The 12590-nt window shown below is 36.1% G+C and overlaps 1 protein-coding gene across 3 annotated transcripts in view; it reads right to left on the bottom strand.

Moving 5' to 3' along the window:
• SPOCK3 (SPARC (osteonectin), cwcv and kazal like domains proteoglycan 3) overlaps positions 1-12590 on the bottom strand; it is a 164080-nt gene that overhangs the window by 81717 nt on the left and 69773 nt on the right. For 2 of the 3 annotated variants that reach the window (XM_014878569.2, XM_088163625.1), the window contains exon 3: positions 7879-7993. The exons of the other annotated variant lie outside the window; for it this stretch is intronic. In XM_014878569.2, coding sequence (XP_014734055.2) covers positions 7879-7993 — 115 coding nt within the window. The remainder of the gene's footprint in view (positions 1-7878; positions 7994-12590) is intronic. 3 annotated transcript variants of the gene reach the window in all.

The raw sequence follows: 12590 nt of genomic DNA, 5'->3' as shown, positions 1-12590 counted from the left end.
ACCCATAAACCCTACTAACATGAATGGAGGACACACAAGCTCACCAAGGAATTAACAGGCCTTCACAACAGATGCAGAATTTATGATGCAGTGTTAGTCGCCTTTTTTCCTCCCCAATGCAATGAAATGGAGAGTAAAAAAAGAAGCTTCATTTTTCTCACTTTAATAAATTAAATTGCATAGCATATAAAAACTTCCAACATATTCAAATTTTCACGTCTTTTAAGCACATAAAAGTCCAAATTATTTTCTCAGCAAGTTCAACTATGCTACTGCTAAGCAAATTTCCTTTTCAGTACTTTGTAGAGAGCAAGTATGATCACAATGGCATAGTTACACAATAATTGGTCTAATCAAAGCTATATAATGTTAGTATTGTGAATGAAGTAGTGTTGCTCATTAGCCTATTACAAAAGAATTACTGTAAATTCAGCCTACGTGCAGCATCACTTCCTGTGCAAACAAACACAGATAATACAACAAGCTTGAAACACTGCCAAGCTGGCAGACTGGCGGCACAAATTATGCAAAGAACCAGAAAGGCTTCAGTAGATTCAATAGAGCTTGGAGGATAAGAATGATTAAGTGATTCTGTGTACATCTACAAATCACAGTAATGAATCAGACTAAAATTTCCAATAAGGGACTTAACTGCACCAGCTGGCCTTCTTCAGCAGCATTATCATGTGAAATGATGACATCCTAAATAGTGGTGTTTGCAACTTTCACAAAATCTCACCAAAGCAAGTCCTTTGTTTTCCTTCAGTTTTTTGAAAGCTTGTTTGTTTTGTTGGGGTTTTCTTTAAATAATAAAACATTGCAGCACCTAAAATTACAGGAAAGCTACAAAACTATACTGTTCCTTCTTCTCTGCTTCTTTTCCTTTTTTTCTAACCAAATGAGAAAATCTTACAAAACAGCTCTAATAGATTTATTTTCAAAACTGCTCAGACTACTTTAATACAACTACAGATTTGCAATAACACCTTTTTTTTTTTCTAATCAGAAATTTAGTGGCAACAAGTCTAAATTAAAACCTCTCTTTCCTTTGTTGCAAAGGAGTGGAGATAGCAAAATAAATATATCAGGTTCAAAAGTCTGATGTTTTGGAAATCTAGGACACAGATATACATACAATAGAAACAAAAAGAATACATATGCATGTGTACATATACATTCATATATATATATGTGCACATACATATGTATATGTATGCATTATATATATGTGAATTTTTCTCACATACAGGCATAAGTAAACCTCTCACATATTTTGACTTCTCCACCTTTTCTGCTTGGGAGCATAAACTCAGCCATGCACAAATAGAAACAGAAAAGGTTTTGGCTGTCTTTCACAGTGTTACTCTGAGCTTCTGTCACATCATCCAGGCCAATCCTCATCGTGCTCCATTCAAGGCCCAACAGTCATCACTTCCAAGTTGAGATGGAACATTTTCTTCAAGTTAAAATACTAAGGTGACCAAACACAGGGAAGAATTTCATATGAGGTAGATTATCTGAAATGTATTTAGACTGAATTTCCATATTCTTCAGAAAACTGGAAGAGGACAGAGTCCAAGGCAAGATAATGGTCTAGATGACCAATAACTTGAACCAAACCAAATGAGCACTTCAAGATGTCATTTGAACTAAAACTCTGAAAGGAGTTGTAACAAGATTAAATGCCACCACAAAATCTATAAAGCTATCCAACTCCTCTACTATAATAAACTAGATTAGGTGATGCAACATATTTACCACTATCAGTTTTTGTGAGTCTGCAATAAAGTGACACTCTTTAATACACTCTAATAGTGAAACTCTTGTAACTTGCTGACTGCACCCATAGGCAGAAACATTACAGAATTTTTATTAATCCCTCAATTCAGGTCCTACTCCACACAGGCTTGGGGCAGGGAACCATTGTCACTAAATCTAACTTCATTTCACAGAACTCTGAAGAGTCACTGACGCTTAGACAGTGAATTCTGTATAATTATGCCTTCTATACTGCTCACCTCCACCCAGCTGTGCACCTCACAGATGTCCAGTCTGCACACTTCTCTGGAACCTGCCTTGTGAAGCTCAAATAGATGAAGAGCCTGCTGTGATTTTTTTTTTATTTCTTACTTTAAACTTAGAGAAATGCTTTCTTATTGTGACTCTCTATTCATGACTGGTGAACTCTCATTATTTTCCAGGTGATCAACATCTGAAATGTTTTTACCATGAAAAAAGTCACCACTCTACCTTAACCTTTACTTTAATAAAATGGAGCGACATTCTTTTTAGAATTGCTAGTACCACCAGAATCTGTGGCTTAGTTAATATTTACTGAGAACCAGCTACTACTGCTTTCTGCTCTGAAAACTAAGAATAAATGATTGGAGAAGGTAAAAAATCTGAAGAAATAGGTAGTTCGATATCATTACACAGGTAAGTGCTGTCAGGTCTTTAAACACTGTTATTCCATCTTAATATGCTATGGCAGAGACAAATGCAATCTATTTCTGCCATAGCAGGGAGCCATTGTGCTCATCTGCACAATTCACATAAACAAACTATAAGATTATAGCAGGACCTTCACAGTGGGGGCAGCAGGCATTATGTCTTGTGGGGAATTCATAAAAGAGATAGATCTACATCTGCCTAGGAAAACTGCACACACCTTCAATGCACTGAATAATTTAATGCCTCCAAGCATTGATTGATTAAATGTATCCAATCAATTTTACACAGTACATTTCTTCTACTTATGGAAGAAGAAAAAGAGACTGGTTTTTATCAGATTCCACTAGGATCAATGAGTAAGTACAAGATTAGTCATGAGGTTCTAATATATCAAAGACACTGAGATTTACTTGAAATGCGATTTTTGGCCCAAAACAGTTTCACAATTTCCTAATTTTCAGAACTTTTAGACAAATCATGTTGAGAGATTCTTCACTCGTTTCCAGGAATGGGCTGTACAATAACTAGGTCTCAACTGAATTCATCTCCTTTATAAACTGTCTCCTGCAGCTGATTTGAGATAAAAGCAAAGAGAAACATTTGAAGAAGACAGAGCCTGCATCTCTTCGTTCTTTCACCTTTAAGTGTTAGGCTTAGATATTTCTGACAAACATGGAGTACAAAAAGGATTCCAATAAAAGTAATTCACCTGAAACCACAGGCACTGCCCCATGTTTACTGTTATGCATACATTAAAATTCTCTGCTGGGTAGCAACTCTTCCTCATTTTTTCATGTTTTCCTGCTCTTCATCTGCAGCTAACCTAGTGGCTTAGAACTTCACCTATATACTGCTTAGTTTAGTACTGCAGCCTGTTATTCACAGAATGTCAGTCTTAGTGAAAATTACAGCATGTGTCAATAAGATAATTGTCTGTTTCAAATCTAAAAGAAAGTTAACACATTATTAATCAGAATCTGTACATCTAGGATAGGTCACCACTGGACTAACTGTTCCAGTTTTCTAAGCCTGGTTAGTCTCCAGCTTGCATGGCCTTAATGAGCTCCTGCATGTCGTTGTGTCTGCACATATCCTTTCTTTCCTCACTCCAAAGTGGTAACAAGAAGAACATGGAGATTTAAGAATTTACCTCTACCACCTGCTGCACTAAATAGACAAAAAGCACACATTCCATTGCGGGCATTATGAAACGTCCATTACCACCTACAGCCCTCTCCTCTGACTCATCCCTTTTTATTCCTGTCCCATGATCTTCTGGTGGAACACTCACATAACTTCTTTCCTCTTCCCCAAGCTCATAGGGGTGAACTCACAGTTGCCAGAGATGCTAATAACTAAATCGCCTGAGAATGAAGAGATTGGAATCTAAGATGAGTGGACAATTTCTCTCAGTGTGATGAATATCCTGCCTGTCACCGTAACACTCACATCAACACATCCCAGTATAAGCAATATTGTATTTCACATTCTGCAAGTTGTATTTGTAACTGAATAAGGTATAGTCCTAAGCATTTCATTATATCATGTAGACCCTTTCGAGGTTTTTTTCTCCATAAAGCCTTTTCACTTAACCAAAAAAGATAAACTGGAAAGCACAATGGGATGGCAAAACACCATTCAGCCAAAAGGAAAAGTTAATGACAAATTCCTGAATTTCAAAGAATCAATGAAAATTCTACTTTACACTATAGTTTGAATTACCCGTTTGTGATGCATTCTAGTGCCAGCACATACTCCCTTTTCACAGCAATCCACATGGGAATAATGTGAACTACATTTATATACATAGCCTGCATGTTTTCCCCTCTAGTATGTTATCTTCCTTTCACAGCACAGAGCTAAGGGTGTAGCACACAGAACACAGCTTCCAACACAGTTAAAGTTAGCAGAGATGCAAATGCTGTTACCTGCTACCAACAAAATCCTTGCTCCTTTAAGTATGTCCCTGTGTTTTCAGAGTCCTGGGACTTACAACTATTCTCATGACCAATGATCTACAACACCTATTTCATCTTTTTGTCAAATGCTATTCAGTCTTTCCAGGACAGCACATAAAGGAAGCTCTTGTGCTGTGGCCCTGCAGGAGTGTGCTAGAAGAGGACTTGCCATCTTGGCAGTCTACCAGAAAAGGAAATGAGCCTTGAGAGGAGACTGAGGGGAGACCATGATCTCAGCTGCCATGGAAACTGAGGAATGAGCAAAACCATAGGCTTGCCTGATCCACAAGTCCATAAAAAGGACAGTGAGACACAGTAGCTGGTTTTTAAACCATACAAATGCAAGCACACTGCAGCAAGATCACACTACTGAGTCCCCAAGCTAATAGAAATTTTAGTACTTCTGAAAGCCCGGATAGAATCATCACTAAAGTGTGCTGTCACATTAATTAATCCTGTTGGGACCTTGTCATATCACATCACTACAATCTTGCAGGTGGCTGGGATATCCACCTATGCTTCACTGTGTGGTACTGATCTGGACTACTTAGGGGCCCTCAGTAATCCAAACTGGGCTACAATAGTTTGAAGATTGTACTGTACAGAGAAGAACACCTAGGACAGCATGGACTGAATAACAATGTCTATGCCTATGTGTTCTTCCTGCAAGTTATTTTCTTACAAACAGCAAAAGCAATTACTAAATTGAGTCCTCCCTTTGATACAATTATCAGTCTTCACTGATTAGCAACTTCTCTGTTTATACTATTACCTAAAGAAAGTAACAGAATTTATAAACAGAAAATTATGAACTAGGTAATAGGGCTGCTTGGGAATGCTGTTTCTAGTAATAGAGAATTCAACTATAAATCAGAGCACATCAACTTGATGACACTACAGAAAAATCTATTCAGCTGTAACTGTATTTCATGCCTCTTTACCTGAGGGTAGCCCAAAGGTGCCCATAAACTTTTTATTTATCTTGGAAGTGTGCAAAGTCTCCTCTCCCCTGACAGTCTCTTGGAGATTATCTTTGCCACTGTATCAACTCACATACTTTTAAATTACTTTTCCTGTGCAAGAGTCTTGGGAAAAATCTCTGGAACATCTATGGATTTATACAGCAGTTATGTTCAAGTTAAAATATATGGGCAAGTGTTGTTTTGGTGTTTTAGCTTTTTGACTGTTGATAGATTCTTTTACACTTTCTTACACTCTTTCTTGTAAATAATGATTGTTTGCATTCCTCTTTGGAGGAAGAAAGCTTTAATGGACTGGTAATGGGACCTATGGGGTCAGGAGAAACTATCCTCACTGTCCAATCCATGGTTATTGATAAAATTCTATAAATAAACATGTAATGTAAATAAAGTGGTTCTCTCCCTGCTTAATTCCTCAGAGTGTGTCTTTCCTTTTGTGCAATTAAGCCACAGGCAAGTTCTTCATAAAGAGTTCCTAGTAATTCATAAAAAAGGTCTCAACTATTTTTTCAGAAAACATCCCCAACTGCCTTAATTATTGACACTATCTTATCCTAGAAGAACTCCACATGTGCACACACACAGACTAAGCAAAATGAAGGATTACTGGGATAGAATTTTGTAGATGTTTATTCACAACAGATTACACACAAATACTATATTAGAAATGGATAGTGGTAGATAGGTTATATTATCAACAGTCAAGTTATGCTTTCTCATCTAATTTTTACCAAGACTCATACAGAGTGGACTAGTCCTTTGAGAATTCTGAGAAACAGATGGCCCTACTAATAATCAGAATGCAAACTGCAGATAAAACTGAAAGAATAACATGTTGGGCAAAGAAAATCAGTAGTGATAAAGAGATCCAGCAGACATGACTTCTTGTGTTTATGATATTCATATTATAATCCCACCATGTCACAAAAAGGTCAGAAACTGCATGAAGAAAAACCTTTTTAGAAAGAAAGGACAAAGCAAATGATTTCTCCTTGTATGTGGTAATCTGGGGAAATAGGGAGATCTAAACTTGGGAAAACCCTGTCTGGGCTCAGCACAGGTAGGTAGAAAATTGCTCCATCTACCTTACAAGACTAGATTTACAGTGCTTTTTACAATCACCAGGTTGCTGCCTTTCCAAAGTTTCCCATTATTGACTGCATTATATTCAGGCAAGTTTTGTCTTTCTAAAAGAGTACCAAGAACTGTGAGATGAGTAATACAGGGATGAAGGCTGATGTCAAAAAGTTTCTCAATTCAACAAGAGCACGCATATTCATCTAATCTAAAAGAGTTTTCAGTTGTCACCTACTGCATGTATACTTAACTAGGAAATGTAATTATTTTCATTGTTTTCCATGACATGTAATACCTCAGAATTTTGAATTATTATGTTGTCTCTTCACAGTTAACACTCATATATTCGTGACACTTCAGTTGAAATCAGGCTACCTACCTTTGTCTGATAATAATTCTTGCACCATATATAGTATCTTATCAAACTAAAATGTCTAGCTCTACACTGAAATTGTTAACATAAACAGTGTAACTCCACAAATACTGTTTTTCGTTAATTAAGTACAACTGCAGATTGAGAACAGTTTAAACTTTTCCTTCCACTATGTACTATCCTGCTTGTTTGAAAAGCTCCAGATAGACGTATTTAACAAAACTAGACACTCAGAAGAACATTCCTTGCATCATTCATTAAACTGTACTTGAAATGATCCTCTTCTAACACACAAGGAAGTCTTATTTTCCTCAGCTTTTGTCAGCCCGTACTGAGCAAAGTACTTTAACAGACACTTACTTAAATCAATTTATTGAAATTTAGCCATTCTACAGTGTCCTGTTTCCCACAGTGAAGTGTAGAAAAAAGAACAATCTCAAGTCGAAAATGCAATTTGACTCTATCTCCTTAGCACACAACTAAGTGTATGGTTCAGGTCCTTCATATTCGTATTTCTGCCTCAGGTAAAGCCACAAAAATACATGAATTTGTTATATATTTTCTCCTTACATTTAACCAGTCCAGCATGCATAGAAAATCAGAATGCACAGAAGGAAAAAAAAAAAGAGGGGAAAAAACACCACTAATCTCAAACGACTTATACTGTATCAAGCTGTTACCTACACTTCAGCACACAGTGATGAGTTCTCTAGCTTCATGTAAGAAGTGATGTCAAAGTTATGCAGCAGTAGGATGCTATCACAATAATTTTATCCATATGATACTGGCACAGTAGGTATTTCCCTAAATGCATTTGTACCAGCAGCTTTCAATATTTAAATATGTAGACCTTCTAGTTCAAAAAAATCAATTAGTAAACATTATAATCAAATTATGTACACATAATGACTTCTAAAATCCACTTCTACCCTGCTCATACGTTGCTAAGTAATTAAATTAAGTATAATGGATTTATGGTTTACAAGTCAGTCATGAACACTACAAAAATGTCTCTAGGATTAACTTTTGAAGTATTTACCTGTGCGTCAGTCTTCGGTGACTAATGCAAACTGCAGTTTGTTGATCCTGTGCAACACACACTTTATGGCGACTACATTTCATCTTCAAACATGGATCTTTAGCTGGATCTAAAGCTGAAAATAGTTTTAGAAAGTTGTTAACAGTTATCTAGAATGTGAAATTAAGGCAACACCACACATAAAACCCACCCAGTATGTGGAGGGGGTTGGCTGCTGCTTGTACAGTGCTGGACTAAAATGATCCGGGAAGAAACACAGCTATTGTATTACTGAGGTGAGTACTCCCTGCTGTATTCTTTTAACAATTGCCACTCTCTGACTGCAATTCCAAAATAATCATATTTCCACCTTGAAAGCAGTTTCCCTTAAGTGCTTACTAAGACACAACTGGGTTCCTCCTACTCAACGTTACACAGTGAACAATGACACTGAATTTACTGAGAAATTATTACTCAGATGAGATTTCAGTAGAAGAAAAAGTAAACTAAAATTTGTGTGGCTCCATCTTTAAACATAAATTCTACCTCCTTCTAGGTTTCTATTTCTGCTTTGTGGTTTCCTTTTTGTTTTCTCTTTTTTAGCTGGTCCTTTAGTCATTATCCATATTCATTTCTCAAGTACAATTCCAACTACAAACAGTGATTTCTGGCCATAATACTGAAAGATCCAAATAATGCTGTTTATTTCTTACTAGTAAATTTGCATTTTTCTGGAGTACCCATGCCTACATGGCTATAATATAGTAAAGCATCTGCCAATTTAAGCTCTCACAAGAGACAATCAACTTCTCCCTTCTCCAATCTCCATGGTGTCCTTTCAAGTAATCTAAGTATTCCAAAATTGACTTTTTTTTTACCCCTATTGGTACCCGTTTTTAAATCAAGAAAGCTATGAACAACTGGAATTCAGTTTTCCTGTATTCTTTTTCACATTAGCATATTACTGTCCAGTATTCAGTTGTATTTCAGAAATGTTCTTTCCCCATCTCTTGCATCTGCTTATAAATATCACAGAATATTGATTTGCAAGGGACCACAAGTACCATCAAGTCCAGCTCTCAGCCCTGCAAAGGACATTCCCAACAAGCACACCATGTGCCTGAGAACACACATTTGCATACATATTTTCTGAAAGAAAATTTATGTTTCTTCTGTTCTTCCCAATCAAAAGTAATCTTTTAAGCACATCTCTGTGTGACCTGACAGAGGATATTAACCTAAGCCTGCCAACCATGCATGTACCCAGAAAACAAGAACTGAGCTGATCATTAGTTGCAGTTTTGACACGTGATGTTGTACTGCTAAGTGTGATTAAACATAGTCTGAGCAGTGACTTTTTCAGTTTTCTTTTTTAATAATACATTCAACTGTGCAAAACAAATACATCATATTATCATCAAAGCAGAAAAGTGACTGAATCATTAGTATAATAATAACTCAATGCAGATAGAAAATAAGTATTTTGCTAATTGCAGCAAAAAGGTATATTTTTCTTCCATACATTTTTATTTCTATAGCAAACTAGCCATAAAACCACCACAAGTAATCCAGAATAAATCTGATTACAGCAATTCTACATGAATGGGAAGAAACTGCACCAAAAACAATAAAAAAGAGAGACTGAACTAGGGTTAGAGTTGGAGTCAAAATTACAGAGAGCATATCCTTCCCCGATTTACTTTAGATTTTAGATTCCATTTAAAATACTTTCTCTGCTTTAAGTCAGGCAGAATGTGATGCCAAACCCTAGTAATCATTTAAGGTACTGTTCCAAGCACCTCTTCCCAGACTGTTCCCTGATGGAGACACTAAGGTAGCAATACTGGAATACGGCCTATCTTCAGATAACTCTTCTGTAAAATAGAATAGGTTAATGAAATTTAAAAAAACCAAAACATGAGTAACAGAAATCTGGAATCATATAAGGATGCTGAGTTTAATACCAAGAAGGAAACAGGTTTCAGGAAAAAGGATGAACAGGGGACATCGTGTAACCATTCCCACTGAAATGGTTACATTCATTTCAAAAGTTCTTGGGACTCTGAAGGTATATTTTGACAATTCCATCAAATTTAGCTAGCCATAAAATATGGTTTTGGCAAAACATTACAGGCAGAATCCAACTTTACAAGCAAGAGACGGTAATTTCCTACTTTGTCTTTATGACAATATGAAGATAGGTATGAAATGGAAACTAGGCCTTCCAGTATTTACTGATATAAGAAACATAATCTTTTACTACCTGCTGACTCAGTGGTTATCATGCCCTGTATGTAACCTTTGATCCCCTCAGGTGAGTTACATACTCACTAAGCAAGGCAAGTAAGCCAACAGAGCGATGGGTCCCAAAATCACAAGACCATTCTTCCATTCAAAAGCCCCTTCAGCACTCACAGCCTTGCCACTGACACTAAGTCACATTATCACTCCATGACCTACTGAACTTGTTCTCTGTCACCTATGAGCCTTCTGTAGAAGTGTTTTTTCCTTGTCTTACGTGTGACACGACCTCCCTTTCCCAGCACCTTTTTGTGAAACCTTCTTAGTTACCAAACTAAGTTTTACTGATGCAGAACTTGAAGAAGAATGTAGATGCTTGGAAACATTTTTATTAAACGGCAATGGAGAGATCAGAGAAAAAACTGATAAAAAACCACAGATTTTTGGAATGCAAAAAAAGTGAACTAACTGAAAGGTAAATGTCTGCCTGGGCTAACAACATACCAGAGGAACATACAAAGAAATATTGCTAGAAACCATGAAAACCATTGTAGGTCTTCCTCTTTTTTCTCTTTGAATATCAGATGCTCTAGTCAATCCTACGTTATAAAGTACATAGCATCCACATCAGATTGCATTAGTGATTTCGCCAGCTTTGAAAGGCCTAAAAAAAATTTATATTTACAAAAGCATGGAAATGGCTTGCCTTTCTTGTGAATCTGTTTTACTTGATACTTGGAACTGACATGAATAATTTTCATGAGAAAGAAAGGGTGAACCACAAGAAAAACAGTTTTCAAAACCACAGTCTGAAGTCCTTCATGCTGGGGAAGAACTGTACTCTCCTTACAATGCAGGGACACATATGACTATGGGTCTGGTCTCTACAAGGAGTCATCTTAAATATCTTAAAATACTATGAAAATGCATAAATTTATTCCAGGAAAAGTATCATAGATTTTTGCTAAGCATGTAACTCATTTGTATCAAGAAATACATGGCACTAAGTCTTTACTTCTTCAGTCCATCTTCTAGCTACCCCTAACAAAACATACCTGGCATTCCCCCACCTCATTCAAAAGTATGCAGACTTGCACAGACAACACTGCATGTTTCTTTCCACTTCTGCCGAAATAAGCAGCTTTGAAAAAGTACAATATTCACACCAAAATCATCACAAGCATCAAAATTCCCCAGCGGGACTAATGTATTCCTCACAGCTATTGTCTTCAACACAAAACAGGTAGCAATCCAAGTTTTTATCCAATTAACATTTACTAAAATATCATCTTTATTAAAATTAGAGGCTTTTTCCCCCCATAATTGAAGTGAAAATACCAATTTTAAAGTACAATTACACTGCTATTGAAAAGAGGTAAAGGTTTGCACTATGGAGAGGAGACTAGACATAAGAAATACATTTATGTAAGCTTTGTCAGAAATCATCTCTTCACTACTGTACCAGCTAACTTCCTACAATGTCACATACAACAAGCTTCTAAAGATGCAGGTCTGATCTTAGCTTCAACAACTTGATAATGTTCAGCTTTATACAGCTTCTAATATTCAGGAAAGTGCACTTGATATAGGTTATTTGCCTGCATGCCTACTTTATATTTGTCCATGTATCTGGCTACAATACCATGAAATATCATGTTAACTAAATTTCAATGAGCAGAAAAATATAACTGTCACATAAAGCATATCAAAAGTATAAATTTTTTTCTAACATCTACTATTTCTCTAAGAACTTACATTGTAAATGGCAAGTAAGTTGCTCTGTCAAAAAATAATGGAACACAATTAGGAACTTCTGCTGACTTTTATAGATTAGTATGGATTTGTTCTGCTCACATGGTAAGGAAGCAATTAACATTCGAAAACTTGATTCAATAATTAGAAAAGGATCTATTTATTTATTTGTAATTCAAATTTGGGAAAGCAATTAAGAAAAGATTCCCATCATCCCTTCTGTAAGCTAATTTATAGCTAGCACTCCTGAAAACTGACATTAGTCAGAGCATCATTTTTATAGGAAATGTAATAGGAAATAAAGACTCGCAAACCATAACATAGGAATATTCTTAGTGGTAGCACTGCAGCAGAAACCAGAGTAAATTATCATTGTTTCACAATCTTTTGAGTGCATTCTAACATGTTCCTTACTTTCCACTCCAAGTAAAATGGAAGGTGAAAAAAGGCTAAGGACAAAGTTTTCAGACTTAAAGTTTATTTCTTCTTGTAATGTTCTGATTAATTTCTGATGGGCAAAATAACAAGCAACTTCAAATTTTGTTTCCATTTACCAAAACTTCAGCTAGGCTTTGTGCATCCCACGAGCCATTTAATTCCCATGAGTAATTTAATACTTTAAAAGGCAAGTAAGCTTTGCCTTAAAAGTCTTCATATTTGACAATGCAGAGAGAAAAAAAACAACTAAATTATCTGAAAGTTTTAACTAAAATACTAATAATCAGGTCAAATGCCTAGGT

Source organism: Sturnus vulgaris, chromosome 4 (genome assembly GCF_052056855.1).
Source record: "Sturnus vulgaris isolate bStuVul1 chromosome 4, bStuVul1.hap1, whole genome shotgun sequence".
NCBI lineage: Eukaryota > Metazoa > Chordata > Aves > Passeriformes > Sturnidae > Sturnus > Sturnus vulgaris.
The sequence above is the reverse complement of the archived record's forward strand: the minus strand, read 5'-3'. Positions and strand labels throughout refer to the sequence as shown.